This window comes from Sphaerodactylus townsendi, linkage group LG02 (assembly GCF_021028975.2).
Source record: "Sphaerodactylus townsendi isolate TG3544 linkage group LG02, MPM_Stown_v2.3, whole genome shotgun sequence".
Lineage (NCBI taxonomy): Eukaryota > Metazoa > Chordata > Lepidosauria > Squamata > Sphaerodactylidae > Sphaerodactylus > Sphaerodactylus townsendi.
In genome coordinates, this window is record NC_059426.1 from 77,360,907 (window position 1) to 77,381,973 (window position 21,067).

Here is a 21,067-nt window from a genome sequence, read left to right on the forward strand (position 1 = left end):
CCGGGTGAGTATGGGAGCTTGCAAAAGCAGGGCTTATGACAAGCATTTCGACGTAACTGAAAGCTGCTAACTAAATGCTGCAGGGTCCCCGTAGTTAGGCGTGGAGCTGCTAAATTGGTTGAGGAGCTGGAAGCTCAGTGTCCATGGTACCTGTTCCAGAGGGGGGGACATTGAATCTTAAGGACTGGGAAAACATCGGGCGCATTCTTCAAGATTAATAGAGCCTCGCGCACCGGTGTCGCTGCTACTGACGTGGAGAATAATGTTTTGTCGCCATCAGCCTGCAGACCTATGGCTCCCTTGCTGTAGGCCGCCCTCCTTTCGACCTTTCACCTTCAATTTCAACCCCGGAATTTTCTCTATCCACTAAATTGGACGCTTCGTCCCTCCCCTTCTGCCCCCCTCGCCTCTTCACCCATTTCAAACTCTCCCGCGGCTCAGCTGCTCCCTCCCTTTGCTCCGCCTTCATTTTCCGGAAGCCATCGTGCACTTCCCGCCAGCTTACGCAGAATGGCGCTGGTTTTCAGGAACTCTCGCAGAACGCGATTAGCCACGATCTGCAGAAGAAAGAAGAAACTTGACCTGGAAGACGACGCTTCTATTATTCTTGCATTGTGCCCCATCCACTTCACAGATACTGAGGAGGATGGCATAGTTCTGGCGGGTTGTCGAGTACAGCAATTTCGAGCTATAATATCCTTACCGAAATTCGCAAAGCACGCGGGACGTAGGAGTCACTAGCCCCTACGCGAGAGGCATGCTAGAAGCCATCTAAAGGAACCACCTAATGGTTCCAGATGACTCGAAAACCACCTTTCGCGATGCTCCTGAGCCCCGCGCCAATTTGTGGTCTGGGAAAGTGAGTTCACAGCAATGCTCTTAACAGAGCAGCCACCTCTGGCGGCGCTTACACCGCCGCTCAGCTTTACGGCTTCGATGCTTTTGCCAATCCCACCGATCAGATTGTACTGCTCTGAGGCCAATTCTACGGGTCGCCTTCTGAGTGCGCTTCTTATAAGGCATTTGTCAAAGTCCTCAATGTCGGCTAGCCAACCCAGAGTTTCTCCTCCATCCGGCAAAAACCCCAAGAGCCTCTGGCAAGTTGGGAATTCTAGAACAGGCTCCAGGAAGCGCTCAAGAGGCAGGTAGATAGCGCAGGAGGCTCAAAACGCCTCCCTGGCGCGCCTCGCAAAGGAGAACGCTTCCATGGAGTGCCGCGAGGGCATCCATGTCCCTAGGCAAAAATCCTGAACTGGCCTGTCATGCTCCAACAAGGCTTGCCAGGACATCGGATCCTCCTCGGCCACTGCTAGCCTCCTCGGCCAGAAAGCACTCTCCACTGTGGGCGTGGGAGATAGTCTCAGGATGACTGCTTTAACTCATGCAGACCCGGACACTTCCTCGGGCGGGAGTGTAGGCAGTCTCGGCGCGGGGGCTTACAACCCCCCGATGGTGGGAGGGTCCTCCCCCAGGGAGGAGAAGGCCACCTAAAACCCGTGCGCCCACGCTGCTGTGAAGGGCTTCCACTGGAGAAACGACTGCCTCGCCGGGAAACTTCCCGCCTCGGCGCCTCTCCCCAGCCCAGGACCAAGGAGAGGAGAGTACTAGAGCAGACTCCAAACGCCAAGGCCCCTGCCAAAACCACCCCCCTCTCGTGGCATCTCGCTCGCATGCACCCAGCCCATCTCCTTTAAGTTCCCCACTCCAGGTCCTTGTCGCCTAACCTGCATGATTTGTGCCTATCCCTACCGGGACAATTAAAGGCTAGTGTTGCCAAAGGCCTCTGCCGCTGAACAGGGACTGTTCATCGCCCCTCGAGTGATCGACTCCATGCCAATTCAAGGACCCATCCACCTCCAGGTCTGGACAAACATCCCACAGGAGCTGCTCGCCGGAGCCGGGGCCAAGGCTCAGTTGATTCCTTTCTTGCCCCATGCCCGGCCCGCTTCCGACCTGCTATAATAAAGCGCTTACGAGCTCCCCAGCAGCTAACATGGCGCAGTTTACACCACCGCCGCAGCGGTGGAGACACCTATCGGGAGCTCCCCGCCCATATCTGAGAGCTCGCCATAGAAGGATGTAAGTTCATGGGCCTGGTGGACACCGGCGCTGATGGTACCGCCATCAGAGCAGCCGGCGGGTCTGCACCAGCGGCTTCAATCGTAGGCTTCGTCCTCAAGACATCTGGGGGGTGGAGTATGACAAACCGTAGACGGAGCATCCGCCCGGCCACGGTCAACAGCCCAGGACTCGAAATGCAGCTCACAGTCCGGCTTCCATCGCTTCTAGACATCCATGTCAATCTTCTGGGGAAGAGACCTCATGAGTCAGGTTAAAATCCACTCTGGTCTGGGATGGGTAAAACCGCCACGGATCATTGATTCCACCGTACCTTCCGAAGTTGCCTCCTAATTTCCACAGGAAATCTGTTTCCCTCTCCCCTCCCCTTTTCCTTCTGTTTTTTTCGACCAGTAAAGGCGGGAGGGCCAATTGGCTGACTGGCCCTCCCTGGATTGTGTGTAAATCTGGGCCCATCCTGATACCGCGAGCACTGTCGGTGACAGGCCCCAGTTTGGTGGGCTGCCGCCATTATGCGCCTAATACTCAAACCCGCTAGGGTTATAGCTGCCCAGCGCCTGGCAACTTTGTATCAGTACCACATAGCGTTAGAGGCCAGAAATCAGCCGAAACCGCCTCTTAAGGAGCGGTCTCCGGGCGGGCGGCAATTCCCCAAGATAATTCGATCACAAAATTTTAGCACCATCCAGCTTCCTGCATTAGCCACCAAGGTCAATGGTAAGTGCTACTCCCTTGCAAAATAGAAACCCCCCCTTCCTTTCTCCTTTGGCGCAGCGCAGGAATTTTTTGCCTCTAATTGCCTGATTGCTTCATTCCCTCGATGCACTATCCCCCCAAAAGGTGCTTCCAAAGCCCCCTTTGTGTTGCTGATTAAGCATGCATACCCACAAACCCCCCCCAGGACTCGGCTTCTGTTCCCTCCCCCCTCGAGGCTCGGACCCTCGCCTTGACGCACCCCTGATGACGCTCTGAAGCCAATTCGCTTTGTGGTCGCCAACCTTCTGCCCTCTTCTGTCAAACAACTAAAGAAAGAGGGAGTGTAGGCTGCCCCCAGGAGGGTTGCATTAAAAGTAACCTTCACAGGCTGCAAAACAAGTTTCTTCCTTCCCATATTAAATCTAAACACTAACCGGTTCCCCAATCTCCCGCCATCCGCTCTAGAACTGAGCCTGGCGGGATTCGGCCCCCCCCTCGCAACCTGGGAAAAGGGGGTGTGTTTCAGTCCCTCTTCCTACAGGTTCCGGTGGACTCCTATTCGCCATGATGTTTCAACCCATGGAATGGCGCCAGGAGGAAACCAACCCCATCCCGGAGATGGAACGCATCTCTCTAGAGGATCTCACCCAGCCGTCCCCAGCAGGAACGCCGCCGCCAACGCCTTCAAAGATCCGCCAATGACCTGGGGAGACGCCATACCACCAGCCAGTTCCCTAGCGCTGCTAAGCACAGCAAGCACTTCACCCTCGAGACACTCCGAGAACCTTCTGTGCCGCTCTCTTTGCGATCATCACCACCAACTCAGCGACCACCATCCTTTTGCCTGCTCTGTTGCCTCCCGTCGATGGCGATCGTGGCTACCCCCTGGCAAGCTTTCACCAGACCAACATCCGGGAGCAGTTTGCCGCCGCTGCCAACGTCTCCTCTTTCTGCCTGCGCCAGTACCTAGGAGTCGGGAGCCTGCTGAGCTCCTGCCTGCTCCCCGTCTGCAAAGCACCCGGAGACTTCCTTTAGCGGAGTCTGGGCTGAGCCCCTTCATGAATGCCTCATCCATCAGATATTCTATGAGCGCCGACTGGGGACCCGCCGCCCAAACCTCTCCTTCGGCTGGTGCTCTTTCCCTTGGTCACCAAGACGGGTCGCTAACCACGAAGTCCAACACCTGCGCCCGCGACACCGGCGCAGTTTAACGGGGAACCGACTCGGGCCTATTCGTCAGTTCGGCCAGTTGGAACTGCACACACATGGAGTGACATTCCCCCCGTGTACTGAAACATCCTGCTCCCCAGGGGTTGGTTCTGGACCTGCGGGGAGAGGACGTTTAACTACATCCCCGGCCGACTCTCTGCCGGAACTCTTTGTTGCCTCAGTCGCCTTCACCATTGTCCTACCCTGCTCCACTTCGGGAGCCCGGACGCCGCCACGCCCGGGCCTCTGCCTTTCGACCTCCCTCCTGTCGGATGACGCGTATCGCCCTCTCCGGAAGCGGAGTTTGTCTCCCTCGCAACTTCCCTAGTGGGAGTCCCCCTGACTCGCCTTGCTACAATGCTAAGACTATTGGCCGTCAAGCAGTTCCCTGGCGGGTCCATCAACTCTACCTCCAATCAGCTTCTGGATGCCTCTGGCTCTCCGAGCAGCAGGAACTTCGGGCTAAGTGACTTGTGACAATCGCGGCCGCTTATTGATTATTTGTTGTTGTTACATCACCAAGGTTGTGAGAATGTACATAATATGTGTTGTTTTTAATCTTTCTGATAATTCCCAGTTGATCCACATGAAAGTGCGTGAGCTGCAAGAAGTTGTATCTAATCTTGAAGTATGATGTTTTGCTCCCATTGGTGGTCAACAGTCCTCTGGAGCTGGCTGCCGGGAGGATGGTTGAGTGCTATTGTGCAGCTCTGCATTGGGTTAATTGTGTGCCTTGTTATCGGATCTTGTTTCTGTTCAATGCGTGTCTAATATTGCCTGTAACGCGTGTAAGAAACCCCTCGTGATTTCCTTTACCCCGCGAACCAAGTTCTAATGTTGCACAAGAAGCTTAATAAACTTGACCAAACGGCGGAGGAGACAAGCGTCCCTTTAAATCGCCTTTAGCGCTTCGCCCCCCCGCTTTCTAAAATGTAAAAAAAGGAGGAGATGTAGTAGTGCACTGCCGCACTCCAGCAGTGCCGTAGTAGAACGTTGGGGATTAACGGACTCCGCGGCCTTGCCGGTCGACATCGCACTCCCCACTTTCATCCCCCCATGAGTCACGGGTCGTGAACTGTTCGGCTCAAATCTCCATCGGGCGCAGGGACAATGGTCTTTCCCCCAGGTGAGGATTAGGCTCAGACGCGTACGCTCTTCTCCGCACGTAGCCAGATGAGATCATGCATCACATGATGATCTCCCGACCTCCCGCTCTCCCGGAACTTCCCCCAATCCTCCCTCCTCCTACACGCCTCCGACATAGAGTAACAGTGAAAGGCGCCAGGAACCGGCAGACGGGAGACTCGCTAGGAACACGGACCTGCGGTCTCCCGCTGCTGGCGATCTCCACCAGATGTTATCTCCGCTGCCTCGCCTCGCTTCTTACGCTTCGACCGCTGCGGGCTCTAATTTCGCTACCAGGTTCTTCTCTGGGTTTCTCTTGCACCAGCAACCAAGTGCCTTTGCACAATGCAAGCAGATGAGGAGCAGACACACTTTAAGTTTCAGATCAAATATATATGTTGCTTCAGCCCTTCCACTCAGGAGTTGCAAGTGGGGGAGGGTTTTGTGAGCAGTTCTCAGAGGAAAGAGCCATTTTGTGGTCAAATTGGCCAAAACTTGAAGAGGGCTGGAAGCAGCTTTAAAAGGGGGCCTTGCTCTACTTCCAACTGTGCCACCCACCCTCCCTCTATCTAGTGCAGTTGGCTAAAGCTGGTTGTCTTTTGCAACTGTCCGGGGGTCGCTGCGGCGGCTCGCCCCGGACTCAGCTGGCCAGGGGGCGGGGCCAGCAACGAAGTGGCAGCAGGAGCCGGCGAGGGCTGGGCCCACCAAAGAGATGGCCGCGAGGACCCAGCGCGGCCGGGAGACGGCCGCAACAAGGCGCAGCTGCGGCCGGAGACGCAGCTGCAGCCGCTGAAGCCTTCGGCCGAGCCCGATCGGGGCGAGAGTGAGGCGAGGCATGCCCCCGAGGCCCGGCCGAGGCTTGAAAAGGGAAGACAGGGCGTGAGAGCGGGGCTGGCTGCAGTAGGGCGCGGGAGGGAACTGCGGAGGCTGTGTGCGGCCAGGGAAGGAGCGGTGGGAGCGAAGACACGGAGGCTAGCAAGGGGGTGGCTGGTCGAAGAAGCGGAAGGGAGTGAAGGCGGAGAGGTGGTAGAAGGAGGAAAGAGAGAGAGCGAGGTGGAAGGAAGAGGGGAAAGAGAAAGAGGAGGAAGGGAAAGCCAGGTGGGAGAGAGAGAAAGCGGGGAAGGACCGGAGAAGAGCGAGGAGGAGGGAGGAGAGACGGGCTCGGTAAAGGGGCGGCAATCCCCCTGTGACGGGGGTTACCAACCCCAGGCGCGCGTAGGGAGAGCCCAGCCGGTGGGGAGGGCACCTTCCCCTCCCCTCTCAGGGGGCACCCTGTGGTTTCGGCAGCTGACTTCTTTAGGAGCCCCAAAGACCGGGGCTACAGACGAGGAGACCAACGCCTCGGATAGGGACGGTGGGACGGCTTGTCAGCCCCAGCCGCAGGAGGGGGAGGGAGAGCGCCACAGCAACCAAAAATATTTTTTAAACTTCTTGAATCTGATTGGCTTTGATTCAAGGTTTTTGCTTCACCTACTTCACTCTGCTGGTCACAGGAAGAACTTGGTATGGTCAGTGATGTTGGTAGATTTTCTTGGTGACAGTTGGTGGTTGCAGTGTGTGTCTAAAAGTTTGACTAAAAACAATGATTTTGATGGCCACCTTGAGCCACTAATATTCTGTATTTAATAAATAATGTATTCCATTCAGCATCCCAAATCTGTGTTGACTCTGTTTGTTCCATGTCTATCTGCAATCCAGTTTTGCAGATCTGAATAAATACAGATAGGAACTTAAAGTCAGGTCAATCAGAAGGGATGCAAAGATCACTCCAGCCCTCTAAAAGGAAGTATTCTTCATTTGTGATCATTATTATTAATAATGGTTCCATCTATATTTGACATGTTTTTGATTTCTTACATCAGGAAAATCTTCATCAGCAGCAAAGATCTGCAGGGGCCTTGAAGGTATTCCAGCATCCATGACCAAGCTGGAAACAGGTAGTTCCACAGACACTGTCCCAAAGTAAATGGTCTTCTCGAAGTAGGGCATGTGATCATTTCTACGCACAACACTGATTTCCACTGTAGTTTGGGAAAATTTGAATTGATTATTGGCTTGGGAAGCCTAAAGGAAGAGAAATTGAGAGGCACAAATACAATAATTCTTTTCATAGAGTAAACTGCAAAACAGCTTCGAAGAAAGAAAATGTTAAGATTCTTTTTCACAGATGAATTAGAATTAGAGTGTTTTCTCTGTGACAGTGATTTTTAAACCACAACATTATAGAATACTTTGGCCTCTAATGCCTTTAATACCTGGTTGATCTGGTCATGTGGATCAATGGCATAGTGATCTGGAGACTAGACTATTCTAATGCACTCTACCTGAGTCTGTCTTTGAAGACAACTTGGATACTTCAGTTGGTATAGAATGCTGCAGCTCAATTACTAAAAGGAGCTGGATGGAATATGCACATAGCGCCCATTCTGTAGTCTCTCCAGTGGCTAACCATCAGTTACTGGGTTCAATTCAAGTTACTGGTGATCACATAAAAAGCCACTCGTGGACATTTGCAGGGCCACCTCTCCTGATGTTCCTCTATGACAGCAAAGCCTTCAGAAAGTACTATCCTGTGAATGGGTGAGATCAATAGCTGCCTTGTGCATTCTCGTTTTGGTTCCCACCTTTGTAGAATAGCCTGCCTTAGGAAATCAGAAAAGCCTCACAGTTCTATTATCCTACTGGAATGACTCAGGAAGGCACTTATACAAAGGGAATACATACAATACACAGCATTTTCCACTGTTTATTGTATATATTAACTTCCTCTTCCTGCGTTATTGTCTACTTTTGTAATTCCTTTTTTCATGGTTTATAATATATCATGTCTGATAATTTTTTTGCATTTTTTCTAGTTTTTAAATCCTAATTCTGTTGCATTTTTCATAGGTGTTTCATGCTATCTGATTACATGGTTTTCTGTGGTATAATCAGTCTTGAGTTTCAGCAACAAGGATGGGATATAAATAAACAAACAAGTAAGCAGCCCACATATGCCACAGATAATCTAGGTTGATATAGCACAGAAGTAGTTTTTGTTTATGATAGCTATTTTCTAAGGAGGGTGTCCTGGGAAAAACAGCTGCCATTTGCACAACCTCCTGGGGGAATTCCACTTCCTACCTTTGTTGCAAGAAAGCAAATTCCTAAACAGAGAGGGACTTCTTGATCTGACTCTTTTGAGCAGATGTACTGGCTAGGAATGGTTTAAGTGTGTCCCTGAAAACATCTGACTGGAGCCCATTTGAGCCAATTGATCTTCTCCGAAGTAAGAATTTGGAACAAGCCAGCTGGGAAGGACTCTCGCCTGCCATTTCAAGTATTTGACTTGAATCTGACTGGCTTTGATTCAAGGTTTTTACTTCACTTACTGTGATCTTAATTTGCACATACTTTCATGTAGGTAATGGTGCAGCATACAGACTCAAGGTAACAGACATGACAAAACCGTTTCAGACATGACAAAAACCATTTCAAGCAAGTTTCTTCAGGATTAGTTCTGGGTTCTGGTCTCCATGTTTCAAGGCAAAGGCAGTTCCTGAACCCACAATTCAGACAGGTGGAGAAGGAGCTCCATTTGCCCCTCTGGAAGATTGGCACTAGCCCAGAAAGGTTTTTTGAGGGTAACAGGAAACCTACTAGTTTCATAATGCCTAGGCATTGGTATTCCATATTCAGTAGCAGTATGGGTTAAGTTGCTTAAATGGTATGCAACACAGCTTGGGTATCATTTGTATGGTGGCATCATTTGTATGGTGAAGGATTAACTCTCAGTCCAGATCTGGGGCCTTGATGCCTTCATGACCTGGGGTGTCATTATCCTCAACCCATAGACCCTGCAGCTAAAGTGATGGGAAGTGGCACACTTCCCTCAAGCATCACAAAGGCTTGTCAAGGAGCAGCCTGAACTGTACAAATGTGACAGCTCAAGGCTCGGAGCCAGGATGGCCTCATCCATAAATTCAGGGATGCACAAACAAGAGGAGGCCGGACTCTTCTGCATCCCACCAATCACCCTCACTGCAAATGTGGAATGGCCTGCAGGCACTGCAAATCCCCTTTGATCAATGTAAATAAATAATTGAATAAAGTTGGCCCATTTCATCTCCTAAGGCAGGTCTGCCTAAGGCAGGTCTGCAACTTGCGGCTCTCCAGATGTTCATGGACTACAAATCCCATCAGCCCCTGCCAGCATGGCCAATTGGCATAGCCCCTGTCCTAACGTGTCCAGTCTTCTTATTCTGTGTATGTAGGCAAAGGATACATGTCACTTTGCACCACCTTCCCCTCTTGTGCAAAAATATATTCCAGACTTGAGTTGAGCTGCTGGACACTGAAATTATCAAATGACTTACCATGATGTACAGCACAAAAGTTCTTAGAGTATTTGCAGGCTTGTTCATTGTTATGTTCCCAGTATCTCTGTTTACAGAGAATGTGTCATTGTCATTTCCTATGGAAAATGAGAAAGTGACCTTTTAGCATTTGCGATGACCACAAAGAGTAGTATGGAAGTGCTGCACTTTTACAGAGAATTTGGGGGTATTGTATGAGGTGGGTGACGTTTGGGGAGGGGAGGGGAGGGGAGGGGAGGGGAGGGATTTCAGTGGGATGTAGCCTGAGTCCACATTCCAAAACAATCATTTTCTCCAGGGGAACTGATCTCTGTAGCTGGAAATCAGCCTTAATTCCAGGAGATCTCCAGCCACCGCCTGACAGCTATCAACGCTATCTGATAGGCAGTGGTCATACTACTGGACTTTTTACCTGAAGGGCCTCAGTTCCAGTATGATGCAATGAGAGACTTCAGGTCCCAATGGGAATCTAAAGAAACAGGGCCATTTGCAACCAAGGGCTGACTGCTCATAAGGTAAATCAGACAGTATATTAAAAAATGTAGAGAATTTGGAAGCTGAAAGCAAGATTTGGAAATGTGAAGCAGGCCTAGAAGAGTGTAAGTTTTGCAATACAGATTGCTCAGTAGGAAGGTATCTCCAGCTATGAGACAAGATCCTGAGTTTAAGGTTGGTTGATGGGCAGCCCAGTCCAGAGCCCCAGCTAAGCAGGGATGGCAATGCTTCCATGCCACAGCTCTGCCTCCAGAAGACTTTTTGGCAGCAGAGGGAGGCAAACAATTAAAAAAAATCTCCTCGCCACTAGAAAGCCCTCTATTGTGCTATGTGGACTTACACCACCCAAAAAGGTGGCATAAGTCTGAGCTTCAGGCTGCAGCGTAACTGGAGGCAATGTCGGGGTGGAAGCTGACTAAAGTTGGCTCTACCCCTGGCCACGCCTCTGGAATGCCCCCACTACGCTGGCAGGGCCAGCAGTAATGCAGGAGCACTGATGCAATGCTGAGCATTTTGGAAGCCCGTGGTGGCCACCCGTAGGCGTATTGGCCCCTCTGCCAGGGTAAATGCCCCAGGGAGGGCACATCTGCTGGCACTGCCCTGCACCGCCTTCAGAAGTCACTTCAGCCCCACATTTGGATTGGACTGATAGACTCCCAAATACGGGCCTATTTTGCATGCCCAGTTTTCACTGGCATGTTATTGTTTCACATCATGCTTTCCCCCTGCATATTTTTGGCTCCATCCTGGAGTTAGTTCATGCTCTATTTGTGATTTCCCAATTTTCCTCTTTTTCCTCTTTTGCATTTATATGGTAATCTTTCCCGTTAAAACTATCCACCGGGCAAATCCACACCACACTCCTGCACCCCTCCTGTACCCTCCCACCTTTCCACTTCCTGTCTGCATTTTTCTGTTCTTTTTTTATTTTTTATTTCCAACCAAAGATTACTAATATATACATCAATAATCAATATATACATCAATTATGTTACACAACATAAATATATAACAATTTAACAATCCTTACTAAAGTACACAATTAATTATTGTTGATGTGTTGGTTGACATATCTGCTGGAAACACAAGTGCCCTTGCACACATTTTACTGGTTACCCTGAACCTTTCAAACAGGATTCTGGAACCAAAAACAATCCTCTTCCCCTGTCTTCTACAGTGATTTTCTCCCTACTGACCTTCTCCCCTTCCTCACAGAAGAAATGGTTGTGTGCTCCTTCCCTCCCCCTCCAAATTTATCAATAGTGTGCAGCATGAGTACTGCACCTGTACAAAAAAACAAAAAGAAGAAGAGGGGAATGGCTCTGTAATGTCACTGAAGTCCTCACTTCTCTCTCTCTCTCTCTCTTACACACACACACACACACACACACACAGAGAGAGAGAGAGAGAGATGGGCACTTTCGCACATGCAGAATAATGTACTTTCAATCCACTTTCACAATTGTTTGCAAGTGGATTTTGCTTTTTTGCACAGTAAAATCCAGCTGCAAAGTGCATTGAAAGTGCATTATTCTGCATGTGCAAAAGTGCCCAGAGAGAGAGTGAGAAAGAGAGAGACCACCACTACCACAGTCCTGCAGCTGCTTAAAAATAAAAAGCAAGGTTGAGACATCCAGCCATGAATTTTCCTGCATCCATATGGTTCATTCCTAAATTACTTGAAACTCAGAGTTCATAGCATATTTTACTATGGTCCATATATTTTCCAGCTTTGAGCAGCAGTGTTGGACAGCATGTTTGGTTCTGACAACGGCTTGTGAAATTAGTATGAGCACAAAGAATGAAAGGAACTGTGGGAAAATAAGCCAACCTATGCCACTAAGATCAACAACCCTCTGTTTGTGTGTGAGAGAGAGAAAGGGAAAGAGTTGCCGCATTTACCTGTTCTGTACGTGGTAATTTCCTAAACTTGGATCAGTTTGAACATATAAAAACCCAAAACTGAACACTGTAATGGAAGTCCCTACTTAGGATACACAAGAATATAGTCAAAGTTCCATTAGCATTTTCTCCTGATGTTTCTGTGCATCTGTGGCTGGCATCTTCAGAGGACATAGTTGAAGCATTTTTTTAAAAAACTAAAACTCTATTGCTTGATTACACTGATACAGAAGATTGAAAATGTCAGTGGCTAAAAATTATTTCTGAGGAGTGAGGAGAGCATTTACTTACCATCAAGTATGCGATATTCTATTTTTTCATTCAAACTTATGTCCCCATCTACAGCATAGAGAGGTCCTGGCTTCAGAATCAAGGGTTCTGTCTGCAATAAGGAAAATAGTTTTCAGTTGTTTCCACACCAAGGCACCAGATGATGGTTTAGGGAGCAATTCTATTCAGAATAAAGTCCCTTTTTTTTTCAGCAGGACTTAACTCCTAGAAAAGTATTCTTAGTGTTGCAGCTTAGGGGTACATTCCTGTCTTTTACAAGCCTTACAAGCCCTCCAGAGACTAAGCATGTTGTTCCACAAGGCACAGGTGTCATTAGAGAATGTATTTCACAGGATAGTGGCCATAACTGAGAAAGCTCTTCTCCTGAGTAACAGCTAAACTGAACCATCATGGGGCTGAGCATGTGCAAGAGGCCCTGAGAGGATGATTGAAGAGGGCACACGGGATAGTAACAGCTCCCTGTAGGTACAGCCGTCCTGTAGGTATGAGGGTTCCAGGCTTTAAAGAGTTTTAAAAGTTAACACTAGCGCCTTGAATTGTATCTGGAAACTAACTGATAGCCAGTTCAGCTGCTGCAAAACTGAGGTAATATGAGCTGACTATGATGTTCCATTCAGCAGTCTTCTTTTCTTCTGCTCACCCTCAAAAAATTCACTGTATGGGATCATATTGTTAGAGCCTCAACGGGGACCAGTAAAAGAGGTAAGGGGTCCATTTTGCACAGAGGTTTGCCCCGTCATAGCTCCTTCATGGAAGAACAGCTAGTACAGCCCACACCTCCTTCTAGGCAGAATCTTCCATTTCATTCTGGGCTTGCCATGGCAGACAGAAGTGCATACATTTAAAAAAAAACCCAGGCTGCTTTTAAAATTATGGCCTGCTAATGGCTAAGGAATGTTTAGGAACAAGAAAGGGCAGACCCCAAAGAACAGAAACCAACCAAAATTAAGTGAGACATTCTGAGTACATACCCCCAGCTCTGAGACATTGACCTGGCCAGAGTAGCCATGATTGACACACACTTTGCTGTCTGCAATGAAAGTGCATGGCTGAAACCAGGGAGGTCTCAGGTCAGCCTGCAGGATATGTATGGTTATTGTTGCAGTGGCTGTGTGTACACTGTCCTATAGAAAACAAAAATGAAGAGCAAAGAAAACTAGAACATCACCATAGGGTAAAATCAGTAATGGTATAATTGCCACACTAGAACAACCCCCACATTTACCAAACTGAGCAGGGGAGACCTTCATCTGCTGATCCAAATTCATGTAGCTACATTGACTTGCACCAGTAATTTGAAGGCAGTGCTTCTGCTTAAGTATCATGTTTTTATGTACAACATAGCCAGTGTGGTGTAGTGATTAAGAAGAAGAAGAGTTGGATTTATATCCTCCCTTTCTCTCCTGTGAGGAGACTCAAAGGGGCTTATAATCACCTTTCCCTTCCCCCCCCCCACAACAAACACCCTGTGAGGTGGGTGGGGTTGAGAGAGCTCTGAAAAACTGTGACTAGCCCAAGGTCACCCAGCCGGCATGTGTTGGAGTACACAAGCTATTCTGGTTCATCAAATAAGCCTTCACAGCTCAAGTAGCAGAGTGGGAAATCAAACCCAGTTCTCCAGATTAGAGTGCACCTGCTCTTAACCACTACTCCATGCTGGCTCTCAAAGTGCCGGACTAGGATCTGGGAAACCCAGGTTCAAATCCATTCTGCCATGGGAGCTTGCTGGGTGACCTTGGGCCAATCACACACTTTTGGCCAATCCTACCTCACAGGGTTGTTGTAAGGATAAAATGGAGGAGAGGAGGATGATGTAAGCCACTTTGGGTCCCACTGGGGGAAAAGTCAGGGTATAAATAAATAAATAGGTACAATCATTATTCACCAACGACCTTCCCTATTCACTTTCAGTGCAGGGTACAGCTCTATAAATGCATTCCTCTGACATGAAGATCAGGTCCCTACACTGAAGGAATTGGCAAACTTTTGCACGAATGGGAACTTCAGGTCTATTGTCAGCTGTCTGGGTGTGACAGTTTTCAAGGGTGTCTGCTGCATGGTGGGTACAAGATTTCTTGTATGGATGTATTTCCCCAAGCCACGCTTTTCTTTTCCATTCTCTTTATGGCAAGCAAGACCACTTCTAGTACCGGTATGTCAGATTTGCCAGTAAGCACAGTTTTGCCCTGGACATCTTCCCTCTGCCCATGGTCAGCTTTCCCACTCCCTCCCACTGTCATTCATACCTTCCCCCTCACCCCCTCCATGTTACCGAATCACAGAAAAGAAGCTCACTCACACAGACTTAGTCAAAATACACAGATCTCTGCATTCTCATATTGATATATCAATATAACAATATAATAACAACAGAGTGTGTTTTTTGGGGGGGGGGAGAATATCAGCTCTAAGACATGGTCCCCTTCTTCAACAGCACATAGTCCACGGAATTGCTTTGCCTCTTTCATTTGTAGGGGTCAGACTATTTTTGGGAATAGTAATATTGATATAAGTGCAGTTTAAAGGGCTAAGCCAGCCATCTTGACCAACAGGTGTGGTGATATCTGTGCATTTAAGAATTAGTTGAGAGGCAGAGTTAAGGTAAGCAGACCATGGAGAGTTCTCTGCAGAAAATGCACACCCAAGAGTTAGCGCCTCATCACGTGTAAACAAAAAATGCGAGGAGACCCCACTGCAAGCCCATTGTTCAGTGAAGAACCCATAGGTAAGTGTTCCATGCATAATGGGCTTCTGTATTAATTCTGAAAACTAACTGGGGATTGTTCTGGTGAATTGTGAAACATACATATGTAGTACTCCATAAATAAACATGGTTCACTCACTCACCGTGGCATATAAAGTCAACTGCATGAAGTTTATTTTTTCATAGTCCAGGGCCTTGTGCACATATATTGCTGGGTTATTTACTCCTTTTATATTAAAATAGTCTGTTGCTTCCTGGGAACCAAAAAGAGAGAGACGCTGGCAATCAAGACCATAAATACTAGGTCTAAAATAAAGAGAAAATTATGTAAGCTGCTTGAGCTGTGCATTGAGGAGATAGAGTATAAATGAAGTAAACAAATTAAATGCCATTTGGTGTTCAGCACGTCTTTACTGTTGTGTCATTCAAATCTTGGCAGCTGGGGTATTGAGACTTCTGTTACGCTGGCCTGCTAATGAAATTGAATAGTCTCTTGCTCCTCAGCAAGTGCTGATGGATATAGTTCCAACTCTTCATACTTTTTTAGTTGACAGAGAAGTTTTCATTTGTGATGATAGTGAAAGGGCACAAGGATAGATATCAATGCGCCAACTGAAGAATAATCTGCCTTAGCTGTCTGTTACACCTAAAAGATTCCCACTATGGGAGTGCCCCATGTGTTCCATCACTGTAGCCTGGCAGTAGAGGTTATTTAATTGCCGAGCTGTTTGGATAGTTCTAACTCAAGTTCCTTTTGACTCTTCCTTCAATGGCTTAAAGCCATTGGTCCCAACTAAGTAGGCCTTGTGTATGGAGAGTATGTAGCTGTGTGTACATTGCAGTGCATGAGGATCTCCCTTCTCCAAACATGTGGTGGCACTGTCCTCTCCAAAAGACAATCACCACTTGTTTGTAGGAGGAAAGATAGGATGGAGCTGCCTTAATTCCACCATCTCATCCCACAAATAGGTAATCAGTGGAAAAGGCAGTAACCATGGCAAAATGCCTGGGTTCCCCCCCCCCCCCATCAAGTCACATTTGAGTTATGGTGACCCCTGGCGGGGTTATCAAGGAAAGAGACTTGAGAGGTGGTTTGCTATTGCCTGCCTCTGTGTCACCACCCTAGCATTCCCTAGAGGTCTTCCATCCAAATACTAGCCAGGGTCAATCCTACTTAGCTTCTGAGGACTGATGATATGACGAACTTTTTATAGTGTACTTTCATTTTACTTAGCAATTGGTTTATTTGGTCCTCTATTTCTCCCTCCCCCATCACAAGGACAAAATTAAACTAGATACTAGCCCTTGATGTTGGAAGAAAGTGTTACAGATACTGTGGACCACAAAGAAAACAAGTGGGTTCTATCTCAAATCAAGCCTGAACTGTCCCTAGAAGCTAAAATGACTAAACTGAGGCTGTCATACTTTAGTCACATACGGAGAAGACAAGAATCACTAGAAAAGGCAATAATGCCAGGAAAAGTTGAAGGTAACAGGAAAAGAGGAAGATCAGCATGAGATGGATTGATTCTATAAAGGAAGCCGCAGCCCTCAGTCTGCAAGATCAGAGTAAGGCTGTCAGGACTATTCACACATACTAACCAATGGACTTCCTGAAAGGCTGTAAAATATTGTCTCCAAGTCAGCATCGGTTGCAGTTACATTCCCCTGAGGCACAACAGTTGTGTTTACTTTGGTATCCTGAAAAACAAAGTAGTGTCATTTTTCTGCCATGTGTGCTTAGTAAATCCATCCTTATGTCACTAATCTCTAAAAAGCCAAGGCAGAGAAACATGCAAATACACTAGTAAAAAAGGATGGTAAATGTAATGTAGATTTCAGTCTCTAAGGCAAAATCACTCATAATAATTAATGTATAAAGAGGATGGTCTTTCTTTTTTTCTCGCAGAAGGCATGAAAAGTTGACTTTTGGCCAGCCCTCCTAGAGAGTTCTGTAACACTGAAGCTGCATGGAGTTCTGCATTGGTCTGTAGTTATTTTTTTGAGATGTGAGGTTATCAGATGTTCCAAGGACCCAGAAGCCAGTCTAAATACAGGTGCTCTAAAGTAGGCCCAGAAGATTTGTCCTTTTGATAGTCTTTTGAAGCAATTAAGAAGAAGAGTTGGATTTATACCCCCCTTCCTCGCCTGTAAGGAGACTCAAAAGGGCTGACAAACTCCTTTCCCTTCCCCCCCACAACAAACACCCTGTGAGGTAGGTGGGGCTGAGAGAGCTCAGAAGAACTGTGACTAGCCCAAGGTCACCCAGCTGGCGTGTGTTGGAGTGCACAAGCTAATCTGAATTCCCCAGATAAGCCTCTACAGTTCAAGCGGGAGAGCAGGGAATCAAACCTGGTTCCTCCATATTAGAGTACACCTGCTCTTAACCACTACACCACTGTTGCTCCTAACAGTACAATCTTAAGCAGAGTTACAATTCCAAGCTAATTAAAGTCAAAATGTTTAGAAGGGTGTCACTCAATTTAAGATTGCACTATAATATTCATTTTTATTATTGCACATATGATTTTTTCTTCCAAAAAGTCCCATCAGCTTATAATTATGATACCCACTATCTTTTATTGGAGTGATGTATGAATAATATTGTTTACCTCAATAATACTGACAGTGATATTAGGTTCCTTGAACACAGGAGAGTTATCATTCACGTTGGTAACAGTCACAGTTAAGTCCACAGTATTTACCTGGTTGTGAGAAAAATGAACAAGACTAGTTGAGTGAACAAAAGCTGGAAAAAAAGGACACAGAATTTTACAAAGCTGGTGTTATGAGAAATAAGGAATGCTTCCTTCCAACAACAAATATCTGGCAACTTTATTTGCTATGAAATATGAGATTGCAAGTGAGGATAATCTACAAGCAAACCAGCTATAAGAATTCCTTTAATGACACTCTGCCCCCTGTCCTGCTGCCAGTTCCCAACATCAATATAACTAATTCTCAACATGGCCCTATCTGTGCAGTGCATACTTAAACAGTGGAGACAGTGGCCAAGCACAGACAGGCAGATTTTTCTATAAGCCTAAGGGAAAATCCTATGTTTGCATGAAAATCTGAAATCTAATAAAACAAAATGGGGAGGGGGAAATTAAATACTCTCAAAATAACTAAAGCTTTAAGAAATGAATATCATCATTGCCTGTTTCTAGGCAACAACACAGTATTGCCAGCCATCAAACCTTGGTTTCTGTCTGTAAAAGGCAGGGAGAAGGCACTTTGCAGGGCTGTTTCGGCTTTTAGGGAGGACTTATTTGGGCCAACCCCCAGTTGCTACCATGTAATTTGCATGACTCATCCTGGCCCTGCTGCTTCTGAATATTCAACCACAGCTGCCCTATGGAAGTTTGGTGTAGTGGTTAGACTTTCAGATAAGGATCTGGAAGAAAAAGGCTGAAATCCCCACTCTGCCTTGGGAGCTCACTGGCTGACCTCGGGCCAGTCTCCCATTCTCCTAGCCAAACTACCTCATAGGATTGTTGTGAGGAAAAAGTGGAGGAGAAGAGAATGATGTGGGCTGCTTGTGTAGAAAGAAGCATAAATGGAAAAAAAAACAAATACAGCTTAAAAGGAGGAATAAAAAGTTAGTTGGTCAGAAGGAGAGAAGGAAGCAGGGAAAGGGAAGGAGATATGAGTGCTGTTTTGCCATCTTCCTCTATGTGGGGGTTTTTCTTTCAAATTCCTGCTTGTTCTTAATTGCACCCTCTTTCTTCAATGGTCAGAGAGAAGGCGAGATCAAATCTAAGAGGATCTTCAATAGAAGAGATATTAATACATTTGGATGTTAGGGATGAAGATGACAGTGTATAGATGATGGTTTTCAGAAGGTAGTATTGTACAGTTTATATGATCTTTGTTACCCACTTTAATTTACCCACTTTGTGACCCACCAGGGTTTGTGGTCAAAGAAGCTGTCCAGGTTTCTCCTGTGCTTCAATCTGGGTCCTGGAAAAAGCAACAGAAGCCCATACGAACATGAGTAGCACTGAGACAATAGATGTGTGTACATGTTGGTGTGACATCTATAGGTGCATCTTAGATATCACCCTTGATAAAAAGCATGTTCCTACTCCAAAAAACTGACCACAAACACAAGAGGGGAAAGAAAGAAATCAACACAATGAAGGATTTTTTTAAAATTACTCACTTCCACACCACCTCTCCAGCACTGCAGCCTTACATATATTGCTGATGTAGTCTGCATTAAGAAGAAATATATTCAGTGAAAACATGTTTTTGTAGTATTGCTGACATGTTCCTTATCTTCAAGCTGCTTTGTGCCTTTGAGCATTCGCAATGGAGTTTTACCGTCTTTCAAGTGCACAGCCACAAATATCAGCTCTACTGATTAACAGCTTAAACCCTCAATAAATTCATCCATGTTCATACATGCCACATTGACAAATGTGCTCATTTCATGAGCTTACACATACATGCACACAAGGGGACGCTCATGTACATTTGAAAAATGACCTTACTGACTGTATTCATTTCAAGACAAGTATTGAATGCTTTTTTTAAAAAAATAGAGTCATATGAAGAAGTCTTGCTTATGTTGCTTGCAGATAGAATGAACTAATGCCACTAAACACTCAGCTTCTGAAAGCACAAGGGCAGCTGACTTTCCTTGAGCATGCTGTGAGCATGAGACCTTGGAATATATACTTTGTGTGAAGAACTTGTCCATTTGTCTCAGGAGTGTCTCATACACAGAATGTTTCCTGGGCAGAAATATATTTCTTGTATGGGGAAAAATATTAAACATGGATGTTTGAAATTCATTGTAAGGACTTACTTTGCCATATATGAGTTGGAAAGCCACTGTATAAAACAATTCCATGTAGCCACCTTACACTGCACGAGTGACTCCATGTCTGTTTCTATTTCAGATTTTAAGATGACAGCTATAGTGCTATAGCATTATATAGCACATAGCACAGGTCATCACAACTGCATCCCTCAGAGCCAGTGCAGAGTTGCTATGGAGCATATGTGAAAGTCAAAAGCAATATGGAAGAAAATGTGCAGAAATACTCCTATTGTGTGGAAGATTCACTACCTATGTGCATGCCTCTGAAATGAAAGCAACACAGAGAATCCTTGCCCTGTGAAAACAGTCTATGTCCAAACTACACAGAGAAATTGTTATTATTTATTTGTTTAGATTGTCTTACACCTAACATTTCATGTCAAAAAGAAAGGAAAAGTCCTTGGATTGTAGAATAGATTAAAAGTGTTTTCCCTTAATTTTTCTGGGGGGTTTTCCCTCCCAGGCCTTTACGACTGAGTGCTGTTGTGTGAAATTATTTTACACCATGCCATCAAAAGTTCCAGGTGCCCCTTTCCACATCTAAAATCTTTACTGGACATTTTTCTCCAGGCCTGCTGGCAATTCCAGCTGGTATCTAGACGAGAACTCCATACTTTTTACCAGAGATGGCTCAGAGCTTGCCCTGCATCTGGCTACGGTGCAGGAAATGGATACAACTGAGCCAACCAAAAAGAATAAGGCAGTGATGGCCAACAGGCTATTTGACCTGAGATGGTGGGAATGCTTCTTATAGATCCACCCCTGGCTTGTAGCTTCGGAACTGTTGCTGAGCCTGGAAACAGAATATCCTTTCAACTTGATGAGGAGATCATGACCAATTTTTTCAAGGTAAGGTGAGAGGTCTCTAAGAAAGCAATCCTAAAAAGATCTACTCATGAAAACTTAATCCCAGATTAGTATTCTTACAATATACAGGGGAGTCACTATACCATTAATTTCCAATCAGAACTGTGCTATTTTACTAATTACCTCAAAATCCAAAGAATGGTTCAGGATTAGTTGTGAGCCATTAATATAAAAATATTCAGGGTTTTCTGTTGTAGGATCAATTGTGATTGTGACCTCAGGATCTTTCTCAATGGTGGTCACCACATGCCCAGGAAGGTTGTTCTCCTCCACCTGAGGATTATCATTTTTGGCATAACAGCCTAGTTAGGCAAAAAGAAAAAGAATCTTGAATAAGTGAGAACACAACGTTACTAAATAACAGAATAATATTTGCTAAAATGAGTCCAGTTAAAGCTTTTCACTCTAGTCTAACATCTTGTCTATGACTACTTTTAGTAGAAAATGTTTACAGGAAGTTACAAGTAATTTGGTAGCAGGTAGGGGTGAGACAATCTGCCTAATAATATTTTGACC

The 21,067-nt window shown here is 46.4% G+C and overlaps 1 protein-coding gene across 1 annotated transcript in view; it reads right to left on the reverse strand.

The window, feature by feature from the left end:
• The window catches only part of CDHR5 (cadherin related family member 5), an 83,642-nt gene that overhangs the window by 13,283 nt on the left and 49,292 nt on the right, over window positions 1-21,067 (reverse strand). Inside the window, 9 exon segments of the mRNA XM_048484566.1 lie at window positions 6,967-7,173; window positions 9,465-9,562; window positions 12,153-12,239; window positions 13,120-13,276; window positions 15,000-15,110; window positions 16,459-16,557; window positions 17,469-17,561; window positions 19,022-19,072; window positions 20,675-20,853. Of these exon segments, the coding sequence (XP_048340523.1) occupies window positions 6,967-7,173; window positions 9,465-9,562; window positions 12,153-12,239; window positions 13,120-13,276; window positions 15,000-15,110; window positions 16,459-16,557; window positions 17,469-17,561; window positions 19,022-19,072; window positions 20,675-20,853 (1,082 nt within the window).